The sequence below is a fragment of the Apis laboriosa genome, unplaced genomic scaffold, assembly GCF_014066325.1.
Source record: "Apis laboriosa isolate Shangri-la unplaced genomic scaffold, ASM1406632v1 scaffold69_cov144, whole genome shotgun sequence".
Taxonomy (NCBI): domain Eukaryota; kingdom Metazoa; phylum Arthropoda; class Insecta; order Hymenoptera; family Apidae; genus Apis; species Apis laboriosa.
This window is the reverse complement of record NW_025224165.1, coordinates 2,993,656-3,017,110: the sequence shown is the minus strand read 5'-3', so window position 1 is coordinate 3,017,110 and position 23,455 is coordinate 2,993,656. Positions and strand designations below refer to the sequence as shown.

General features: G+C 24.6%; 2 protein-coding genes across 6 annotated transcripts in view; both read left to right on the top strand.

The window, feature by feature from the left end:
- Nucleotides 1-8,109, top strand: part of LOC122719047 — a 112,891-nt gene extending 104,782 nt beyond the window's left edge. For all 5 annotated transcript variants that reach the window (XM_043944573.1, XM_043944572.1, XM_043944575.1 and 2 more), the window contains exon 6: nt 5,490-8,109. In XM_043944573.1, coding sequence (XP_043800508.1) covers nt 5,490-5,697 — 208 coding nt within the window. In that variant the 3' untranslated portion in view covers nt 5,698-8,109. The remainder of the gene's footprint in view (nt 1-5,489) is intronic.
- A 9,685-nt stretch (nt 8,110-17,794) lies between these two features.
- LOC122719060 (vanin-like protein 1) lies at nt 17,795-22,486 on the top strand. Its single transcript, XM_043944590.1, has 7 exons — nt 17,795-17,945; nt 18,908-19,048; nt 19,832-19,981; nt 20,095-20,243; nt 20,314-20,528; nt 20,667-20,771; nt 21,302-22,486. The coding sequence occupies exons 1-7, from the start codon at nt 17,898-17,900 to the stop codon at nt 21,958-21,960; spliced, it is 1,467 nt and encodes a 488-aa protein (XP_043800525.1). The 5' UTR covers nt 17,795-17,897; the 3' UTR covers nt 21,961-22,486.
- The last annotated feature ends 969 nt before the right edge of the window (nt 22,487-23,455 follow it).

The following is a 23,455-nucleotide window of genomic DNA, read 5'->3' as shown; positions in this document are numbered from 1 at the left end:
GTAAATCATCCGTAAAATACGATAACACGTTGAATGACGTGAGAAACATAAAATAAATTGTATAGTATATACAATACATATTATAATTCAGTCTTGCAAATGAGGCGAAAAAAAATTGCGATGGTTTATTATACAATGGCAAAATTCGGAACAGAAAAAGATTCCTCGAGCTCTTTTTTTCTGATATGTTAATATATTCGTGGAAAATCTTTGGATCGATTCTGAAGGCCAAAACAAACACATTAAAATGTCAGAATAATTACTTAAAATATCATACTGCGATCTTGATGATTTTTTAATATGGTGTTGAGATCATCAGCATAAACAGTGAAGATTTTACTTGGCAATTGTTTTAAAAAATTATTAACAAAAACGTTTCTTCTCGAAATAATTCGAAAACTATTAACAGTTTTTACTTAATTTTGATTTAAAGTGAAATTAAACTTCGAACAAAAATTTATTTAATTTCTCCCTTTACGATTTATATTGGATTTGACTTAGCTTGGATCAAGTTAATAAACAATCTCCAAGCAAAAACAAACATTATTCAATGACTTTGACAACACGTTAGAAAAACATCATCAAGATCAAGGAAAGAAAAAGAAATATCTTTTTAGCAAATATTTACCACAATTATTTTTAAATTATTTATTGAAATAAATTTCGCCATCCAGTTCCTTTAGATCTACAAAGTTTCATTTCTTCACAATTGTGCATAAATATAAATATGCATAAATGAGAAAGTAACGATGATTGATGAAATTTTTCATTCCTTTCTTTCATCGACACGATCGAAATAAAAATACAATAGGTGATCGTGTCTTTTAGATCATGGATGAGAAATTTCCAATAAATTAAACCGTGAAATGGAATACTTGATTAGAAGCGAATTCATCAAATATATCTATTTACGTAATTAGAATGAACAGTGTGTGTTACACACTCTTGGCAACATTATACGCGAAAATCAACAACACCATAGTATGAACGTACCTAAGTCTGATAATGCCGATATTGCAATTGATTTTCGAAACGCGCCAATGATATTCTCATTAATTGGCACAGCTGTTCATTCTTCGACTGTCAAATTCATTTTCAAATCCTGATTCAACCAATTGAATTTTCGTTATTCAGACTTTTATTATTAAATTATTATTATTATTATTATTGAATTTCTCTAATTATTTTTCATTTTTCGCAAATTACAATTTTTCAATTATATTCTATATGTGAAATATGTAGACTTGTGACTGTTGATATTATTACAAATATCGATATCATTAAAATAACGAATAATTGAATTTTCAATTTTTTTAATAGTATTTTAATAGTATTTTAAGTTTGGATAAAAAAAGAAAATTTTAATCAATTCATAATTGAAGACGTTTAATCCATCTGTAAGAATTAAGAAAGACTAAATTTAAATTTTTGCACTCTTTTCTTTCCATTCTCTGTTTGTCTTTATTTGACAATATTCCGTATGAAATAACAATTCAAAGAAATTATAAAGATTGTGGAAAATATTTCAAACTGAAAGTTTCATCGAAGATATAAATATTTTAAAATTATCCTCACTGTCCAATCTTTGTCATTCTCTTCGTTTTCGTTCTCTTCCTATTTCACCTTTCATCCTCCGTTTCCTTGAAACTTCATCACTTTTTCCATATCCTTGTTTCTATATTCTAACTATTTTCGTCACCATTTTTCCCCGATCGTGTTTTAACGCAATATCACCACCCTTTTCATCGCCATTTTTATATTCCTGGTTGCAAATTATTCATTATTTTCTCGATCCATGTGCTTGTGCTACAACGAATTATTACATGGTTTGCCTTTCCAATGAAACAACTTCCTGGACTATGGACTGGATGCGAGAAATTAAATGAATCTGGTTGTAGCGGTGACTCAGGCATTGATACTAGAGGGAAGGTATCACGTGATTCAATATCTGTGTCGTTACTCTTAGGATAAAGTTGCGTAAAGCCTTTTTCAACAGGAAATATTGAAAAAGACGTTAAATTTTACTTTCGACCAATCGTTACTTCCTGAGATTATTAATGAAAAAATTTTCAGTATCATTAAATTACATTGCATATATCAATGACTAATGCATATATAGAACCTATCCAGATACAGATTATATCCGATACAATGTCTTCGATGTAATAGTTATCATCATTGACCGTCCAGTGCCCGATAATCCTACAGAGGATATCGACTCGCATACTATGTATAGAGTGTCTCATATAAAACATATTGACACGAAAACTATTCCGGTATTGTCAAAAATAATATAATTATATTGAGAGATAGTTGATAAGCCAAATATATTTAATTGATATGATTTAGGATGATTAGATTTTTTATTTTTTTGATTAATTGAATAATGAAGTTAAAATGTCAAAAATAATATAATTTAATATTGAGAAATAATTGATAAATCAAATATATTTAATTGATATGATTTAGGATGATTAGACTTTTTGGTTAATTAACGAAATTAAAACGTAAGATAGCATTGGAAGAGGAATATAAACTATTGAAATAGGAATAAAAAAGTAGAAAGTTTGTATGGGTTAAATATGTATATTCTCGAATTACGAGATAATCGAAGAATTACGAAGAATTATGGCTACCACAGTTTGTAATTTTATGGGACACCTTATAATATGGAAACTGATATCGCTATAGTGTTATCGGTTACAGTCGACAACGATAATTATTATACAGAAGACAATTAACACGTTTGTATACGAAGAATTCAATGATATATATATATATAGTAGCAGAGTTGCAATGGTGCTGAAAGTTTTTTTTATTAATATTTCGGAAAATAATAAAGTAATAAAAATTAATAATAAAAATTTATATATTAGGAATCACTTTTTCAAATCTCATGTCGATTAGTCATTAAGATCTTTCAGAAAATTCAAATAACAGATAAAAAGAAACGAATAATCATTTTTTTATATATTATACTGGGTGTTCCAAATTTATCTTATCCTTGAAAATATTAAAAAAATTTGTTTTATTAATGAACGCAGAGATCATGTAAAAATTCATTATTTAAAACAGTTTAATAACATTAATTTTAATTATTATAAATAAATTTTATTATTATTATTATTACTATAAATAAATTAAATTTTAATTTAATTACTTTATTAATACTTTAATTATTTTATTAATAGAAAAGAAAAAAATGAATCCATAAACATAATTAATGAAACGATAAATCATTTTTATTTTTCTTATATCTTTCTTACACACATTTTATTATTACATATAATGTTAATACATTTAAAGGATCAATTATAGAGATTAAAACAAAAGTTGATATATAAAAAATGTTAATCAAAAGTTATTTATTAAATTATAAATTCGTATTAAATGAAGTGAGATAGTTTTTCATGTTATTTTATTTCTATCTTGCTTTAGCTAAATCGCAAACTTCAATTGCTTGTAATTTAATAAATAAGATATTTTTACAAACCAACTTTTGTATTGATTTTTAGTCTATAGAATCAATCCTCCAAAGATATTCCATGAATATATTAATTATCCTGAAATTATTCATCTATTTCACATTTCATGATAAAAATAATAATCAGATTTCCAGCATTAATATTCCGCAATAAGTATTGTTGATGATTAATATTCATTCTGTGGATTCGACAAGATGCGTGGTATAAAATGCTTAGCAAGAATATTATAATATATATATATATAATACCTATCTATCTAGAATGCGAATAGTCAAGTGTTGCATATTTTATCAAGCTATCAAGTTGTTCAATGATGGACTTACATCTCACGTCTGATTTTGTCACGTGAGTTCTAAAACTGCACTATTTATTATTGCAAAATCAATATAATATATGTATATTCCATATTGATTATTTAATATATAAAAAGAAAAGTTGACTATCCAAAATCGAACATCTAATTAATTTTTCTTGTATATAACGTTAAAATTAATTTTTCAAAAATAAAAAGTTTTTTTACAAATATAAAAATCTTTTGTCTTGCAAAAATTCATATAAAAAATTATAGTGAAAGAATTTTCGAATTTACGAAAAAATGATGATTCGAAAAAAGTTTTTTATTTATTTAAATACAATGAAATATCTTTTGAGATTATAACGAAAAAAATTTCCATTGTGAAAAAAGAAATTTAAAAATTTAATTAGTTTACTTTATATTTTTAGGTATAATGGATAAGTCGAAAAACAAACGTGAAAAATTGATTGATTTATATATACTTAAAAATGAGTGTAACAGTTTCTTGTTTAAAATTTAGAAAAGGAGATTAGAATCTTTTGAAAAGGAGAAAGTTCCATAAAAAAAAGTGAAAAATAAGACGTAGTAATGCGATATGATAAAAATACAATTCGAATGTGGTTGAGGTATATATAATACATATATGGTGATTCATATTTTGAAGGTGAAGGATGTGGATTTAGGATAGGAAAAACTAGAGAATTATTTAGAATAAAGAGACTATTGAACTGATTTGTATTATCTTATCGAAATCGATAAGATGGCCTCTATTTTAAATAATAATTACCAAAGGATATTTATAAAAGATATGTATATCATGGAAAATTACACATTTATGTATTTGATATGTTTCATCAATTTAAAGTTTGATATATACTGGAATTAATCAAATTTAAATTAATGAAACTCAATTATTCATTTTTACTTTTTCCATTTATTACATTTCGCATAAAATCTTCATATCAGCAGAATATTGACTCAATTCTTCTTTCAAATGGCATTCCATCTATTTTCACATTGATATATTAAAACGTTCGTAGGATAAAATCCTTTCTATCCAATAAATGGGAATATTCAATGGCATTTCAAATTGAAAACTTTTCGTTTAAATATTGAAATTAAATATTCTAACTTTTGTGACCAAGTATTTTCAAATTTATTACAAAATATTTATAAATTATTGATGCATATAGAAAAGAAAATAAAAATATGAATACTCTGAATAATAAATATGAATATATTTATGTGTGTATATATATATATATATATATATAAATATATTTTACAGATGTATGTAACTTGCTATCATCAATGTAAACATTTCTATATAAAATATCAATTCAAAAATATTAAAAGATATTATTAATAAGTATTATTTAATAACATGCAATAATATGGAAAATAAGATATATTTTTTGTAATTCCCAAATATGAAAACAAATCTCCATTTTTTAACAAAATTTTTTAACAATTTTCTAACAAAAATATACATATATATAAATACAATTGCATAAAAATTCTATCTAATAATAAATATTAACCTTATCTTTCTCGTATCATATAAAATTATCTAAATATCATGAACAATATTAAAACATTTCATTTCTACTTTATCGTCTCTTTTCTTTTCTCCTCCTCCTTCCTCATTAACCAAAAGATCAAGCCTTCAGTTAACGAACGAATCTAATTAACTCCCTTTCTTATTACAGATCATCCACATTGACAAATCCAGAAGATCTAGTAAATGTCGGAAGTCCCTTGAGGGAAGCATCGCCCCGACCGGAAGTACGGGTGGTTGCACCTGCACATCGACCTCCCTCTGTCCTTGCGACGGTCAACAACACAAACAACACCAACAACGGATCTGCGAATCGCAAATCGGTCAGCATACTGCTTCCCGAACACTCGAGTGGATGACCCCAACAGCAACATGGCTTTGTGCATCGTTGCGACAAGGACCCTCCAACGATTTAGGAATCCAACGGAAACGAAACGACGAAGGATAGAAGCAACGATGACGAGACTCGATTGCGCGACGAACGAGACACGAGATATTCGTCGGACAATCGGCGAACATCGGCGGATATCGGCGAACATCGGCGTTGCCAGCCGAATCTAGCCGAATTTAACCGAGCCGCGACGATGATTCGCGAGCAATTTATTACGGGCATTCGTTCTTGGCAGCCAGATCTCTGAAAAAGTGGTCCATCGATATTCGACTAATATAGATTAAACGAAATAGACAGACGAAGTTAATTCACGCTATTGGCAAACATTCAATTATCGGTTTCGCCCCGCCAGCCGGAATTGCTGGATAATTCACGCTGCCGGAGCGATAGCCGAGTAAACGAACCGTTCGTCTGTAATTGCTTTAAAACTAACTAATTCATTCGCGTTATATCTCATAGAATGTCTTGTTTTGTTTTGTTTTGTTTTTATTAAGCGCTACTGCTCTGTCACCGTATGCACGTGTTACGAAAGAAAACTGTATTGAGGATTCTTATAAAGATAATATGTTCGTGTCTATGATGAAAACTTGTTTACTTTCTTCGATGAACGAGACGTGGAAAGATTTTCGGAAACGTAACAACTTTGAATTCACACCGGAACAATTTGTAATTAAATCGTTTTATTATTCCCAAGATCTAATGGAAGCTCAAATTCTTTGTAGCGTATCTTGAGAGTAATAATTTGTCGAATCTTGCACGGTCTGATACCGTATAATGTTAAGAAATATAATCCTGCCATGCGAGAAGGTGATATAGATTTCTTATCTCTTCTTCTTTTGCAAAAATATTTCTTTTTGTTTAAGTTGCATTTATTTCGCTATTTCAGAAATGAAAACAGTGTGATCAATGCAAGAAATTGAATGAAATGAACGTGCAAGAGATTCAAATTATATAACATCATATTAAAACAATATATACATCGGAGTGGAATCATATCTGCAATGGATTCTGTATGTGAAAACGATAAAAAAAGTTTATATATATATAAACTTTTCTTATTATTTTCACGTACAAAATCCATCATCGAAGTGATTCCATGATGTTACAAGACATTGTATAAAATATAAAAATATAAAAGTCAAATTATCGATTGCCAAAATTTAAATTGACGATTACAAAAAAAATATCTGCCAAGTTTCAAGATTTCTTGAGATTCTTGTTTTAAGCAATACAAGATATGAAGTTGACTATATTCTGTCGTCATCCTATCGATATTTATAGGTTGGCCCAGATTTATGTAACTTTGGTCGACATGAAAATCAAAAGCTTCGAAACAAGTCTCGAGGGTTCAAAATGGCGATTCTCAGCGACAAAAGGTTATCGAAGTCATGTGGTTAATGTTTGTTAGTTGAGATATAACGAAAAAGATAGGATTCGTTGCTTTCTGGCGCATATAATTTAAACGTATCATCTTTTCTTTCGTTTGTCGTGTAATTCTTGATAAAAAGATTTCCACAATGTTTATGTAATATTTCATCTCGAATGTTTGTGTAATATTTCATTTCGAATATTCCTCGCTTCTCTCGTTGAATTTCTTTGCGATAATGATAGAATGATCGGCTGATTCAATTAAATGAAAAATCTTTTCGTAATCGATTATAACGCTTCTTGGAAACGAAGTAAGTAGTAAATAAGAAGTGTCAATTTAACTCCTTAATTTTAAGTTTAAGAAGACAGTATTACATGTCGTATTAACAATTGTTATTAAATTTTTCACATCGCAAAAAAAAAAAGAAAATTACGCGATTTAAGAATTGAACTAATGTATTCACTGACAATCCAATTTATTGGACAAATATTTAAATCCTTTTCTTTCTCAATTCGATTATATATTAAAGAGAAAAATGAAAAGATGAATTATAAAAAAAATATTATGTCTAATTGTGACAGGGATGGATATCAGAATTTTGAATGCACTAAACGTTCCATCTCTGAATTTTAAATACGACAATCAATGAATCCAAGAAATCATTCTGAACAAATTGTTGCATTCTTTGTGGCTATTATACTAGTCACACGATAATAATAATACATTGTTCTTTCTTGTTGTATAAAACACTGGAAAGTTACAAGAGAATTTAATGAAAGATTTCGAAAAATCTGAGAAAATTTATGCTTACATATTCACGAAAACATCGACTGCTAATTGACTGTATGTAAATTTATAAATGTCATTCCACTGCTGCTCCAAGTATCGAAAAATGAAAAATCGATTTTACACATAATGCATTCGTGATATAATAATTTAAAGTAAAACACGATAATATCTTGTTTTCATCCGTTGAAAAATCGTTGAAAAAAAAAAAAAATAAGATTTTTACGTATAATAAGAATAATCGAATCGCACATTGTGCGTTATAAACCGATACGATTCGCTCGATCATCATTAAATATGCATCCGAAGAAGAAAGCATAACAAACAAAATATGCTCAGAAACTAGTTTAAAAAGAAGAAAAATTGATCTGATAAAGAAAAAAACATCAAAAAAACTATAAGCGTTTCGCAAAAAAAAGAACAAGCGATCCTGTATCTCTTTTATCATCTTAGGTAAATTAACAAATTTCACCCTCTGATAAGATCTAGCTATGAGTTTTGCCCACGATAATATTATATAATCACAAAAAAAAAAACGCTTAGGTGAAATTAATCGAGAAAAAAAGACTCCTAGGATTCGTTGAAAAATCCTTTCCATGGTGCTTCGTGGATTAGTGCTTGATCGAGTATATCGAGAAGAAATCGTTAAACGAATACTTCGAATAGGAAATTATCGTGGGCACTAATTACACATAGTCTTTAAGATTCTAAATTTAAGGTTAATGCATATGAATCATTCGCATAATTCATCTGCTCGGTGATTGCGACGGAATGTGAAGAAAAGATCGTCATTCGTTCAATAGTTAATGCATAAATAGCATTAGACCAATATCGACGTGTTTCACTAGAGTGAAATGAAAAAAAAATCATGATTATTGCATAATTATTTTTTTAATAGAGAAAAAAAATTTAATCTTCCAAATTTCATGTACAAAAGATAATTTCTGTCACGATAAAATTAATTTTCGAAATGTTACAAAGATTTTGAAATTTTAATTTTTTAATTTTTCTCAAATCTAATTCGAATTTTTTCATCCAAAATTAATTTTATATAATAAGAAATATTATTAATTTGAAAACAAGAATTAAATTATTGTAAATGAACAAAAATTTAAAAAATCAATAAAAACAATTTTTATATTGTTTATAACGTTTTAAAAAAATTTATTGAATAAAATCAAAATTCAAATTATTCACTTAACATCATAAAAAATAATGTTCAATTTCAATTGTTTATATGCTAAGCAATGCTATATCATATTTGATAACAAAAATAGTAATATATTGGTATAAATTAATAAAAAAAATTGGTAAAAAATTGAAATACATCTCATCATTATGCGAACAATAAAGATTAATGCTATTTTATTATCATTATAAAATTATATTAAAATTATAAGTTATAATATAAGTTTATAATAAAATTATAAGTTATAATATTGTAAACACATATGTCAAATGGTCTAATGTTTATTTATACATTGTACTATGAAATTAGCGATGACTTTAAAATTTCTACGAATCTCGATCGATCGCCTAAATTTCAATTTCGTTTTCATTGCGAAGAAATTCTTTTGATAAAATTCTTTCACTTTGGAATTTGGTTCATCGTTCAGCGATACATTCTTGGCTGGGAAAGAAATTTCGAATAACGATCAAGCAAGCCACACGAGATTTTAATTAAGACTCTAGTCCTATAAATACATAGCTAGACGATACGTCAAATGAAAAACTGATCGGCAAAACTGTTAGCCCGAGATAATCTTGATATCCGTTTGTAAAACGTTTGTGGATCGCGTCGAGATTAGATTCTTAGAATATATTATAGATAACCTAAAAAAAAAAGTATTCTATTACAATGATTGAAAAGAAATTCATAAATGAGTAAACATTAGAATGAAAAAACATGATTCAAAAATTTCAAATTTTATTTGAAAAAACTGTAACGTTTACACAATGTTAAAAAAAAGATAATGTTAAATTTTAAGAGTTGTTAGAGAATATAAATCTTTAACTTCTTTTAAAAATCCTATATAACATGAATGATCATTAAATCCACAAAGAATCAAATTTCAAAAATCATGTAGAATACATAAAGATTGCGCATATATAAAAATCAATAAATAATATTAATTACCTCCATGCACTTCCATACATACATTCTGTTAAAATGAATCTTCAAAAGTTGACTTACCGATTGCATTTAAATCTGTATTATCCATTGAGTCGCTAACCACAAACGTATTACGAAAGAGGACACTGGTTTCTGATATATCCGACAATATATTTACATTAATCGTAACGGTCTAGTACACATTCTCGTATGTAGTGTTCACTTTATGGCGATTGTTCATGCACCCGTAGGAAAATTCGGCGGAAAGAAAGAAGGGAATAAAAAGCGTAAAATTAGATAGAAGCGGAAACGATTCGGCGCGAAGAATTCGCGTATCAAAGGAATGATAAAAGTCATCGACCTAAAATTGCTCTCCGCGCGAATTAAAATGAAGAAGAGAAGAATGGAAGAAGTCAAGACCCATTGTGTCGTTCGGCGAGGCACTTCCTGTGCGAAATAGTGTGTGCCAAAAGATACGTTGAATTCTTGTTTAGCGATATATGAATGTTCTCACGAAGATGTTTTTCGGTCTCCGGATCTGCACTTTCGATGCACTAGCGATACGAGTTTGCGACGAAAATCAAACTGTACAACAGAAGAGAATGTCTTGTTATTAATTATTTAAGAGTTATTCCTCGTTGAAAATTCTACACACATATACATTACATACACACTCCTCACGTAGATATCTGGTTGAAAACACAAAAGCCACGTGAAGAATGGTCACGTAATATGACCATTCTTATATCAAATCGAATAAATTTCGTCGAAACATCGTACGCTCAATACGCGAATCGATGCATTCCTTTCTTCCGGGATCGAAGATATAGAATGGCGTATGTTCGTAGATCGAAAATCACGATGCGCCTTAATGCGTTTACTTATAGTTTAGGACAGAGCTTCCCAAACTTTTATGGGTCGAGATCCATATTCAAAAGTAAAAAGAAATTTGAATGAAAAATATCGTTTTATTACTTTTAAAGTTTTTATTGAATATATTTAATTAGTATATATAAATTTATTAATCAGATAATGAGTGAAATATATGAAGGATAAATTTGTCTTCTATTTTTGGTAATGATTTTAATTCATTTATGAAATGGTAATTTTTTTATTTTCTTAAAATTCATTGAAAATTGATTATAGTTGGTATATATAAATGATATATATAAAGTTAATACATATAAATTTATTAAATAGATAGATAATGAATGAAGATAGATATGAAAGATAGGTTTGTCTTCTATTTTTAATAATGGTTTTAATTCATTTATAACATAATTTTTTTTACTTTTTTAATATTTAAAATTGGTTAAAATAAAGATAATTGAAAATTGGTTGAAAAAATTTATTGTTACGGTAAGAATAAAAATTATAAAATTTATTATTGATAAATTTTAAATTGATAAAGTTTTATACAAAAAAAAATAAAAGAATAATTGATCAATTTATGTCAGTAGCTACAAATAATATTTAATATTAATTTTTTTGAATGAAAAATATTTTATTATTTTTTAATTTTTTATTGAATATTCTTAATATATGTATGAATTCATTAATCAGATAGATAATGAGTGATATATGTGAAAAATAAGTTTATTTCTTATTTTTGCTAATTTTAATGCGATCGATTAATGAATTACAATCTATTTTGAAAATTGCAACTTATGGATCTTTAAGTAGATTATAAAATAATTTTTTAGTTAATTTAGTTATAACAATTATTTTTATTTGTAATTATTTATATAAAAAATTTTATAATAATGAAAATTTTCAACGTTTGTTTATTTTAATATAGCTACTTACATAGAAATTAAATAAGTGACTAATAATCTTATGATGAGATATACTCAAAATATTGAAAATTCATCATATGATTAATTATACATGTTAAAAATTTTATATTTGTTATTTTAATATCTCTTTTAAATTTTCATCTCTAAAAATCAAATATTATATGTAATTTGAATAATATATTTTTATATAATCATCAAAATGGAGAAAGATCTCAAGTTATTATATATAAAATGAGGTCGTGTCTTAAAAAAGATTGGGAAACATTGTTCTAGAAGTGACGAATTTCATAATTTACGAATTCAACAGATATATGCAAAACTTTTTCGTTTCTTCTTTTTCATTTATAAAGAGAGGAAAGAGCGAAAAAAAAAAGGAAAGAAAAAGGAAGAAAAATAAATATTGTGATAGAAAAAAAAAACATAGCAACTTAAGACATTATAAAAGTTATGATTTTAAGCAATTAATTAAATTACCACTTAAGGATGCGAAAAGAGAAAAAGAACTAACAAAAATCAGCCAGATTCATTATACAAGCGATCCATTTAGATCGTGATAAATGTACGATCGACACTAGCGCCACGCCTCGAGCTCTAACCTCATCCATTAATCGTATCCACGAAATTATTCACGCTAATTAATTGCGATCCGTTCGAATATCATGATTTAAACAATTGTCGATGAAAGAGGCTGATTAAAACGATACGATGGAATTACATGTACGATGTATGTATTCATATATATGGTAGATGTACGATTATACTTTACATATAAAGCTGATGGAAATTATCCCCACCATCCCCAATCTCAAAAACGATTTTTGTTCACGTGCGTCATTATTATTTATTTTTATCCACGTCTTTATTTTAATTTTCTCGAAATTTCGTGCCGGTCGAATTTCGGTTGTTCAAAACTGGTGGACAAAGCGATTTCAAAAGATCTATATCGGTTTGAAAGTTCTGTTAGCGAAAATAAATTTTTTTTATTGAACAACGAAATTGGTATAAAAATTACACCATTTTTCAAAATGATGAAGTTTTTCAAGGATTTCAAAGAATATTTTATAAATATGAATATATGAAATAGCATTGAAATATAAATATATAGAGAAGTGAAGTAAAGATATGAGTGGTAGCTTAATAAGAAACGCTTTTTACGAAAACAATAATTAATCGTATATACTTAAGTACATATTTGTATCGACGCCAAATAACTTATTCATAGTGAATTAAGTAATAAAGATACTATTATATTATTTAAAAGTTATAAATAGTAAAAAAAAATTATATTATTCAATAAGCGCTATTATATCAGTTAAAGGCAAATAGTAAAAAAAAATTATATTATTTAATTCAAGATATCTATTGTATCTTTATCAATGATATTTTACTCTACATTTGTTAAAAAATGTTGCAATCGTTGTTATATTATATTCATATAAAAGAAAAAAAAAATATCTAAAAAAAAAACGCGAAAAGAAAAAGCAAAAATCTATATCATGACAAATTAATAAGTCATTATAAGAATTTCACAACTGTTGTTATAATTAATTGGTATAATATTAGTTGGTATAATTAAAAAAGTATCAAATCGGTTTAAACAAAGAGATCATAATTCAATATTTATAAAACTAATATTTTTTTATTATGAATATTTTATCATAATTTTTTTTTTTTAATTTAAGAGTATTTTCTATAATTATTTAATATTACTTTTGTGTAATAATTTGTTAAAATAATTTTTTGTGAATAATTAAGAATTATTATTATTTACAAGATATTTTATATGCAATTTATTGCATTGAATCTGCACTTAATAAGAAATAATATTTAGCAATAGAAACATCGGGAATTTTATTCAATTTATTGTTAGAATTTAAAGCGACCATTTTGATCATGTATAATTTTTTTGATTATATATTTTTAACAAAAATTATTGTTAATTATCTTTTCGAATCATATATAATATTTTTTTTATTACTTTTACAATCAATTATTGTATATATAATTTTTATAAACTGATATAATTAATGTGTTTAATTTCAAATTTTGTATACATATCTATAATAGTTCAAAGTGATTTTAAATGATTATAAAAAAAAAATTTATCTTAATAAAATATATAAATAAAACATTTTATTTTTTTTCTATATGTTTTATCACATTCTAAATAAAATTGTGAAGAAAAAAAGAACAGCGCTTTAGCGGATGAATTTATAATATTCCGAGAGAAAAGATCTAAAGATCTAAAAAAAAAAAAAAAATAACAAATGTTACCGAAAAATGCGTTTCTTCGATTTTGTTTTATTTTTTCAATATTATTTATCTATTTATCCAAAATTATTTATCCAAACCGTATAGCTCGTGATCGATCTTTTGAAATCTATTTGTATGGATATCAATAATCGCAATTTTCCTGGCCAACATCGAATATCTCGAGGAACTGTGGACTTCCGTTTGGATCGGAAATACGACGAAATTTATATTTGAAATTTCCCGTCGATAAGTATGCGTACACACTTAACATCGTAAACGGTCGTACGTAAGTAGTTTCTTGTCTATCGTGCAATAATTGATAGAATGGTATAACATAATTTTTTATATCGAAAGCGATTGTCACTGTTTTTCACGATTCTTTTTTATACTAACGTAGATTGAAATAAGAAGTGTTAAATCGATATGGCCTACATTTTGAATAGTGTAAAGTTATGTATAATATATATACATCAATTAACTATTGCGATGGGATATATTTCTGATTGTGAATTCGATCGTAAACGGAGGCATCTTCATCGGGAGACTTATTTTCCTTTTTTTTTTCTACGGAATTTTATGAAATCAAAGGCGCATGATCTTACGTTGAAAATTTTCCTAATATCATTAACACATATATCAATTAGTTATTAAAATTCATTTAGCGTAATTTTACGCCTGTTAAATATTATTATTATTATTATTATTATTATTATTATTATTATTATTATTATTATTATTATTTTTATTATTATTATTATTATTATTATTTTTATTTTTATTTTTATTTTTATTATTATTATTATTATTATTATTATTATTATTATAGTTATCGTTAATAATCATTATTGATTTATTACTATTATGATATTATTCTTATTACTATTATTCCTATTATAATAATTATTGTTACTCGTTATTATCACGATCGAATTAAACAAAAAAATAAATAAATAAAAATAAAAATAATATGCTCTATACTCGATATCTGTGTCGAAAACACCTATACATATATATATTAATGATTATTGCTATATTATATGACTAAAACTCCGTTATAGTAAGAAACACCAACACTATTACTCCTCCCTTGTCCCATCGATTGAAAAAGTATGACGTCGTTCGATAGATCCATAGTAAGATCCACGAGTTATTCGAATATTATTTGAAACATCGTTAAAAACATCCATACTTGTCGAAATTTCGTCTAATGTGAACGACGTCGATTCCATAAATTTTGTACGTATATTGCCTCTCTAGTTTCATTTTTTCAACAAGCAAAAAAAAAAAAAAATAAATAAATAAATAAATAAATAAAAGAAAACCAATACGAATTTTTTAGGAAATTTGAGAGATAGAGAGAAAGAGCGGGAGAGAGTGAGAATGAGAGAAAGAGAGAGAGAATAAAGGAAAGAGAAATAATAGTCGATTCTTGCATTGTGCATAATGAATGTGTATGCGTTCATGTGTGAGACAATGAAAAAGATTGATGAAACGCATTGTATTCATCCCTTGATACATACCTATTTATTTGTACATTATTTTACCGAATAAATGTGCATCTTTTGCATCCTTAAATTTAGAATTAATATATCTTATTTATCCTTGATATATACTGAATCAATCAATTTTTTTTGTAAAAATTAAAAAATAAATGTGATTTAAAAAATTATATTTAGATATTTATTTATATGTAGATAAAAATCAATGTAAAAAGCTTTTTTAACTTATTATAAAAAATATGAAAAAATATAAAAAACAAAAAATATTTTATAAAATTAATAAAAATAATTTATTTATTATTTTTTTATTTATTATTTATAAATTTATTTATTTTCTTTATAGAAAAAATTAAGAAACTTAATAGTTAGAAATAAAAGTTATAAAATGAAGATTTTCTTGCGTAGTATGATTAAAAGAGTTATAACTTATGAAAAGTTAGAAGTAAATAAATAAAATGAAAATTTATTATCGAAAATTTTTTTATCAAAAAGATTTTATTTTATATTTCGATTATTTATTTCATTTTATTAAAATAATGAATGTAAAAATGAATATAGTTTAATGAAATAATCAACAATAAACAATTTACAAATTTTGACGTAAAAATAAAATTAAAAAATAGTATTTTGAAGTATTCAAAAACTTTTTAAATACTCATTAATCATTTGTCAGCAATTTCTTTATTAAATTCACATTTAAGTTTATCAAAATCTTTTAATATTTTTGGTTTTTTTAGATTCTTAAAAATTCTTCTCAATACCTTTAAAATATCGTTTAATAATTTTTATTTTTAATATTATTATATCTTTTTTTAATAATTATTAAATTATTATTTTAATAATTATAAACTATCTTTATAAACTTTATATAATTATAAACTATAATTATAAACTTTTGATAATTTTAATAATTTAATCAAAAGATATGTTTTATTTACTTTATTATGAATTAAAGAAATTAAATATTTTTGATATTTTAAAAAGATACCCATTTGGCGGGAAAAAAATATATTTACAGGTAATATGTATTGTTTCATAAGAAGAGATACATTCACAGATAATTTCTTTTTTAACAATAATAATAACGATAATAACTCTAAAATGATAATTAATGCAGTTCAAGTGACACATATCAGCCAAATTTTATTAAAAAAAAAATAATTATTAGATCGCAGATTGATCTGCTATAAATATTCGATCGATTAATTTCTAGTAATTGATAAATATAAAAAATTTATCATGTTCGATATAATAATATGATATTCCAAAATCAAATTAAGAAAGATTAAAAATCATATTATCAAAAAATATCATTCATTTCATAGATATTAATATATATATATAATTTATTATAAAATGATCTTTAGGATACATTAGTAGATTGATTTGGCTAAGGCTAGACAAAAGTATCTATATCAGAACATATAATAATATACGTAATAATATATTTGAACATTATTTATAGATCATAGATAATTTTAAGCTTATCTAAGTAATATTAGATTATATTTAATCTCTCCAAATTTTATTTTTAATATCTATTATCTATATTAATATCTAATATCTATTATCGCATTTTATTTTATAATTTTTTATATATTTAATAGTATCTAATTTTTAGAAAACAAATTTAATCTTTGTTTTATATTTATTTAATCTTTCATTAAAAAAGAAAAAAGAAATAATAGAATATTCGAGTTTGATGTTCAATATTATTTATTAAATAAATATTTAAATAAGTATTATTTATTAATTAAATACAAAAATTGCAATATTCAATTTGATGTATCTATTTCATCTGTTTTCATTCTTTTGAGTTTTTAAATTTATTTCATAAAAATAATCTTGAGTACTCTGCGTTTTCATACATAAATAAATTCAAAATAAAAAGAGTGGTGGAAATCGATTGAAAATTTCTCTTACCAATTAAGTTTTACGATAATTCATTATAAATACAAAAAAAGAAATATCAAGCTTTCATTTGTCGTGGAATTTAATAATGATAAGATTAATTTATTTATCTTATTATTTTTGCAATTAGCTTTGATTGATATATGTGATAATTTTATATTTTTTACTTTTTAATTAATCTTATTATCACTTATCGATTCTTAAATAAATCAAAAAAATAAAAATAAATTATATCTAATGTATTTAATCCGTATTGAAAAGAAATCTCAACTATTTTATTTTATTGATTTATTTTTATTATTTTATTTTATTTTATTATTATTATAAATATTATGCAATACAATATTATGAAGAAAAATAGAGATTAAAGTGCTTAGTCTTATAAATTATTAATTTTTCTTCATGAAATAACAGAAACGCAGGACAAAGAATAGTGACACAATGCGTGGAAAAGTGATCGTTCTTGGACTAATCCAAATTTTGTGTCAGGTAAAGTTAAAATTTTATTTGCACAATATATATATTTAAAAAAAATACCATAATTATTATATAATATATATAGAATATAAATTAATTGTTACATTTTTAATTTGAAATGAATTATTAGACATGTATAATTTTTATTGTTATATTTATATTATTTATAAAATTTATATAAAAAATGCTTCATAAAAGACTGCTTCATTAAATATTAAAGAACATAAAATCATTCAAATATTTGTTTTTGATTTTTCTTCATGAAAATGATTTTTCTTCATTTATCAAATAATCTAATTTTTTTAATTAAATTTTCGCATAATAGTGGCTTTATTTTATTTTATTTATAGCGATTTAAAATTGTCTTTCAATATAATATAATTGTATATATATAATATAATAATATAATATAATATAATTGACAATTGTTTTTGGATTATTAATAATAATATACTTACAAAAAATTTTATTATGTATCAAAAGAAATAAATAATCGCAATATAATAAAAGAAAAATTTTATAAACGCCTAATTTTAGAGAAGATCATACGATTTTTTAATTCTTTTAGGTTTCTTCTTATGAAATTTTATAAACAATAAAGTTTAAATTAAATAAAATGAATTGTGTTTGCATGAAAAAAGTTTATTTAATGCTAATTTAAAAAGTTTATTTAATGTGTTTCATAATTTCATAATAAATATTGTGAAATTTATAATTTTAATTTTTTAAAATTATTTTTATATTTTTTTTTTATTTAAAGTAGAGAAATATTTCCAAAATTATGTTTTATGTTTTGTATATTTATGTTTTATTTCTTAATTTGAAAGTATACCATTCAATTTGAATAATTTTATATCTATTTATAACACTTCCAGAATCACATGTTTTTAAAAATAATCGATCAAAATTATTTTTTTCTTTCTTTTAATAAATATAAAAATCATATATTAATCGATATTATTGTTACAAAACAGATATCTGGAGAAAAATTGTCTGATTATTATACTGCAGCTGTGGTAGAATATTCACCCATTTTTATTAAGGATGACGTAAAATTGACTTATGAAAAAAACACAGATGAATATATCAATTACATAGAACGAGCAAGTAAACAGGTGAGCTCGATAAATCATTAATTATAATTTTTATGATGTTAATGTAAATAATATAAGTAATTTAAATCCATTTCTAAAAGTATATTTTAAAAATAACTAATAATTTTCAATATTTATGCATTTTTATGAATTACATATATAAAGTATTAGGTTAGGTTATATTTTTACGATACTTTGGAAAACCGTTGATTAATATAAAAATTAATATGAATTTCTAATAATAAAATAAATAATAAATTATTCGATTAACTAAAATGGAATGAAATAACATATAATAAAGATAGATATATAGATTTCATTTCATTTGTTGTGAGTTTAAGTTGCTTATGACTTAATAAATATAATAGAATGTTTATTACTTAAATTAATAGAGAGACTGTTCAGATAAGAATATTTTCGAATAATATTACAGACTTTTCTTAAATGAATTATATATTGAAAAAAATAATCAGTATTTACAATGAAAATTAAATATTTTATTTTCACCATGTCAAATTTTTTTGATACAAAGGAATACTTTGTAAATTTTCAGTTTCATTTTTCACTTTTTTTTAATATTATATAGATACTTTTACCAATTCTATAGTTTTAAATTTAATTAAAAAAAACAGTAAATAGTCTGGTAATAATCCAGATTTGAATGTATATGGATAATGGAGATTTTATTATAATTCAATTAATATTTTTCCATTGTGTTTGTCTCTAAAATCAATCCTCCAAAGATATATAATAGAATATATAATAGTTAATAACAATTTATATCTAAAATAAAAAATTGTACAGAATGCCGACATCATTGTTTTTCCGGAAGCTGGATTGACATCGATGAGCATGCCTATTTTTCACGAATATAATGACTGGACAACAGTGATTCCTTCTTCTCAGGACAACTATATACCTTGTACAGAATCTAGAATCAACGGCATCATCAAAGTAAATATTTCTATTCGACGAATTATTATACATTTTTATTAATAATTCGATATTTATTCAATTTTTATATTTATTCAATTTTTATCTAATTTTCTTTAACTATTTATTCGTAGGCAATAAAAAGATTGTCATGCGCTGCGAGGGATAATCGTATATATGTAGTGATAAACGTTGGCGAGAAGCGATTCGATGAAAAGAATAGCACATGGCATTATCATAACACCAATATTGTGTTCGATCGAATTGGAAAAATTATTGCCAGGTATATAGATATATTTTTGCGACTAAAAAACAATTCTCTTATTCTTTTCAAAATTTGATCTTATAAATAGGTATCGTAAAGTGCACCTTGCTTCGGAAGGAAAATTCGAAAGTCCAGTGCCACCGGATCTCGTTACTTTCGACACTGATTTTGGAGTAAAATTCGGTGTCATTATATGTTTCGATATGCTATTTGAGGAACCTGCCTTAAATTTGACGAGAATAGAAGGTGTTTCAAATATTGTGTATCCTACTGCCTGGTTCTCGGAAGTGCCATTTATAACCGGTATATTTATCATTTTATGATGTTATTTTATTATTATTTTATATTATCGCATTTTATAAACTCGATTGTTATGCATTTTGTATTATATTTATTATAAACTCGATATTAACTTTTTTCGTTTGCAATTATATCTTTCAGCTATTCAATATCATTCTGGATGGGCTTATAGCGAGAATGTAAATGTACTATCGGCTGGATACAATAAACCCGAATTCGGAAGCATAGGAAGCGGTATTTATTTAGGTAATGATATGATATATTTTATTTTTTATTTTTACCTTAATATTTGTTCTTGACTTTTAATTTTACTTATTAATATTATATTGCTTTTGTAAAACTTATTTCTTCTAAAAATTTTTATTATTAGATTATAAATAAGTCCAAAAATTGATCATAAATTTAACATTTGAAGCAAGAAGTAAGAAGAAAACAATTTTTTTAAATTGTTGTAATATACGAAAATAAATTTTTCATAATGTGATATAAATTAAGTACAGAAATTTACAAAAGCAAACGACATTTATTACAGATTTTGAATTATTTTGTGGAATAAAATTTTCTTTTAACAAAAAATAATGTCTTTTATCAATAAATCAATAAATTACATATTTTATCATAGATTAAAAATTTTTTATATATTAATTCCAAATTTGGAAAATTCAAAAATCAAAGCAATATTATAATATTTATATTTAAATATTATATTTATAATCATCTTCTTTTAATTTCTAAAGTTATTAATTATTTACATTAATTTTTCAAATTTTTATTAGGTCGCAACGGAATAATCAACGTAACCATGTCTGTAAATCCGAAGGAGCGGCTTTTAATCTCTCGAGTGCCAAAAACGCCTAGAAAAATCGAAACACGAGACAGAGGATACATTACAAATCAATTTTACTCGAAAAGAAATCTGCGTACATCGAACATCGATTTGATAAAGTTAAAGCACGATCATGTTACATGGTTTAATTCTGTTCTGGTTAATGATTCTATGAATGAAACTATCTGTTACGGTAACTTCTGTTGCGACTTTCTGATTCGTACAGACACTATCGATCCGTCCACTTATTATCACGCAGTTGTGTACGATGGTATTCATGTATTCGAGAAGATATTGGACGCTGGTGTTCGTCTATGCGCCGTGATCCAATGCTCTAATGAGTCGCTCCATTCTTGCACTTCCGTCGACTCGTCCGACACTACGTTTTCGACTTTGAGGATAACGGCGAGATTCGACGATTATCCGAAGATTTTGGTGACACCGACCGTGATCGATTCCTCCCTTATTCCCTTCCAGCATTGGTCATACGATGAACAGATACATGGAGAAGAAACAATTGTCACAATTGCTTTGGAAGAAGAGATGAAAAATGTGATTAACTTCGGCATATATTCCAGGAACTTCCAAAGAGATAAATATTATGAGTAATTTTAGGAATCGATAGAACTCCATAAAATTATCGACTTTTTTTAGGATTATTTTCTTCTTTTTTATTATTTTTTTTCTTTTTCTTTTTGTATTACAACACATATTTAGATAAATTATTATCAAATTATTTTCTAAAAATTTTTGAAATCTAAAATAATTATCTTCTCTCGATATTCTGAATTTATACTTTTACACGCATCACAATTTCTAAATACGTAAATAATATTAAAAACTAATTAATTTTCTAAAAAATTCTGCATTTCAAAATTGAAACATTAGATAATTTTTTCATATAAATTTTAGTGTAAAATTTTGAATTAATTATGATTATTACAAACATTTGATCACAAGTTATAATCGAATAGTAAACAATTGTCAACAAACAATCCGAAGAAATGCGGATTTGATTGATTAATTTTGATGGAGACTCAATATATTCATAACAATAGGTAAATATATTAATCGAAAATGTACATTATGTACAATTATCTACAATATATATACAATAATATACATTAATTACAATTATATACAATAATCTACAGATAACATTATATAATATCAAGAAATAAACGATGAAAGAAAATACTCTCTTTATTTCTATGCTCTCTCCAACTATTCAATTTGTCTTCTTTGTATTATATTTATTTATAAAAGAGAAATCACAGGAAAATGGAAATTTGTGATTTGTTGAAACATTTGATCGTTGATTTAAATCGAAATTTTCAAATTTCCCCCCAAAATTATTATGGAATAGTGCTTAATTTAACTATTTTTACATTTAGTTTATTTGATTCTATATATATATTCATAATAAATACAATGTATACATGTACATAACATCATATTTCTTTAAAGACAAAGAATAATGAAAATAATTTCAAAATTTTTCCTATCGCTCAAATTGTCTGATACAATCAATCAGTATATGTATATTAATCATTACGAATATCATGATTACAGTATAAATACGGAATAAGAAGTAAAAGTATTTATAAATTTTATTATTCATGGTGGAATTTCTTTTATAACGATAAATATTATAAACTTAAGCTTACATTGTAAGCTTTTAGAACGAAAAATTATTTGTTTATACTTACATGTTATATTGATTCTTTTTATTTAAATTTGAGATATTTTTTAAAATTATAAAATTATTCCTTATAATTAATCAGTCTGAATTTCCACATAATTTATCATATATACACGTGTATAATATATTGTAAATAAAACTTATTAAATGAATTATTCATAGTTGACAAGAAAAGGAATATTTACGTAACGATATATGATGCTATACATCTTATATAGATGTGACACTTTCATATTATTTTCATTTCATGATGAATCAACCAATCTTCTTATCAATTGTCGATAATACAGGATATTAATATATTTACTTGATTTATCTCTACTGTCTTGTTCTATCTTTTCTATCTTTTCCTTGTTTTATCTAAAAATTTGTTTATAAGTAATTCCTAACCGATATTTTTAT

Bases quoted from the DNA above. Each gene is read 5' to 3' on its own strand.
- LOC122719060 (XM_043944590.1), top strand. From the start codon at position 17,898: ATGCGTGGAAAAGTGATCGTTCTTGGACTAATCCAAATTTTGTGTCAG. The intron at 19,982-20,094 runs GTAAATATTTCT...ATTTATTCGTAG, and splicing joins GAATCAACGGCATCATCAAA to GCAATAAAAAGATTGTCATG. The intron at 20,529-20,666 runs GTATATTTATCA...TATATCTTTCAG, and splicing joins GGAAGTGCCATTTATAACCG to CTATTCAATATCATTCTGGA.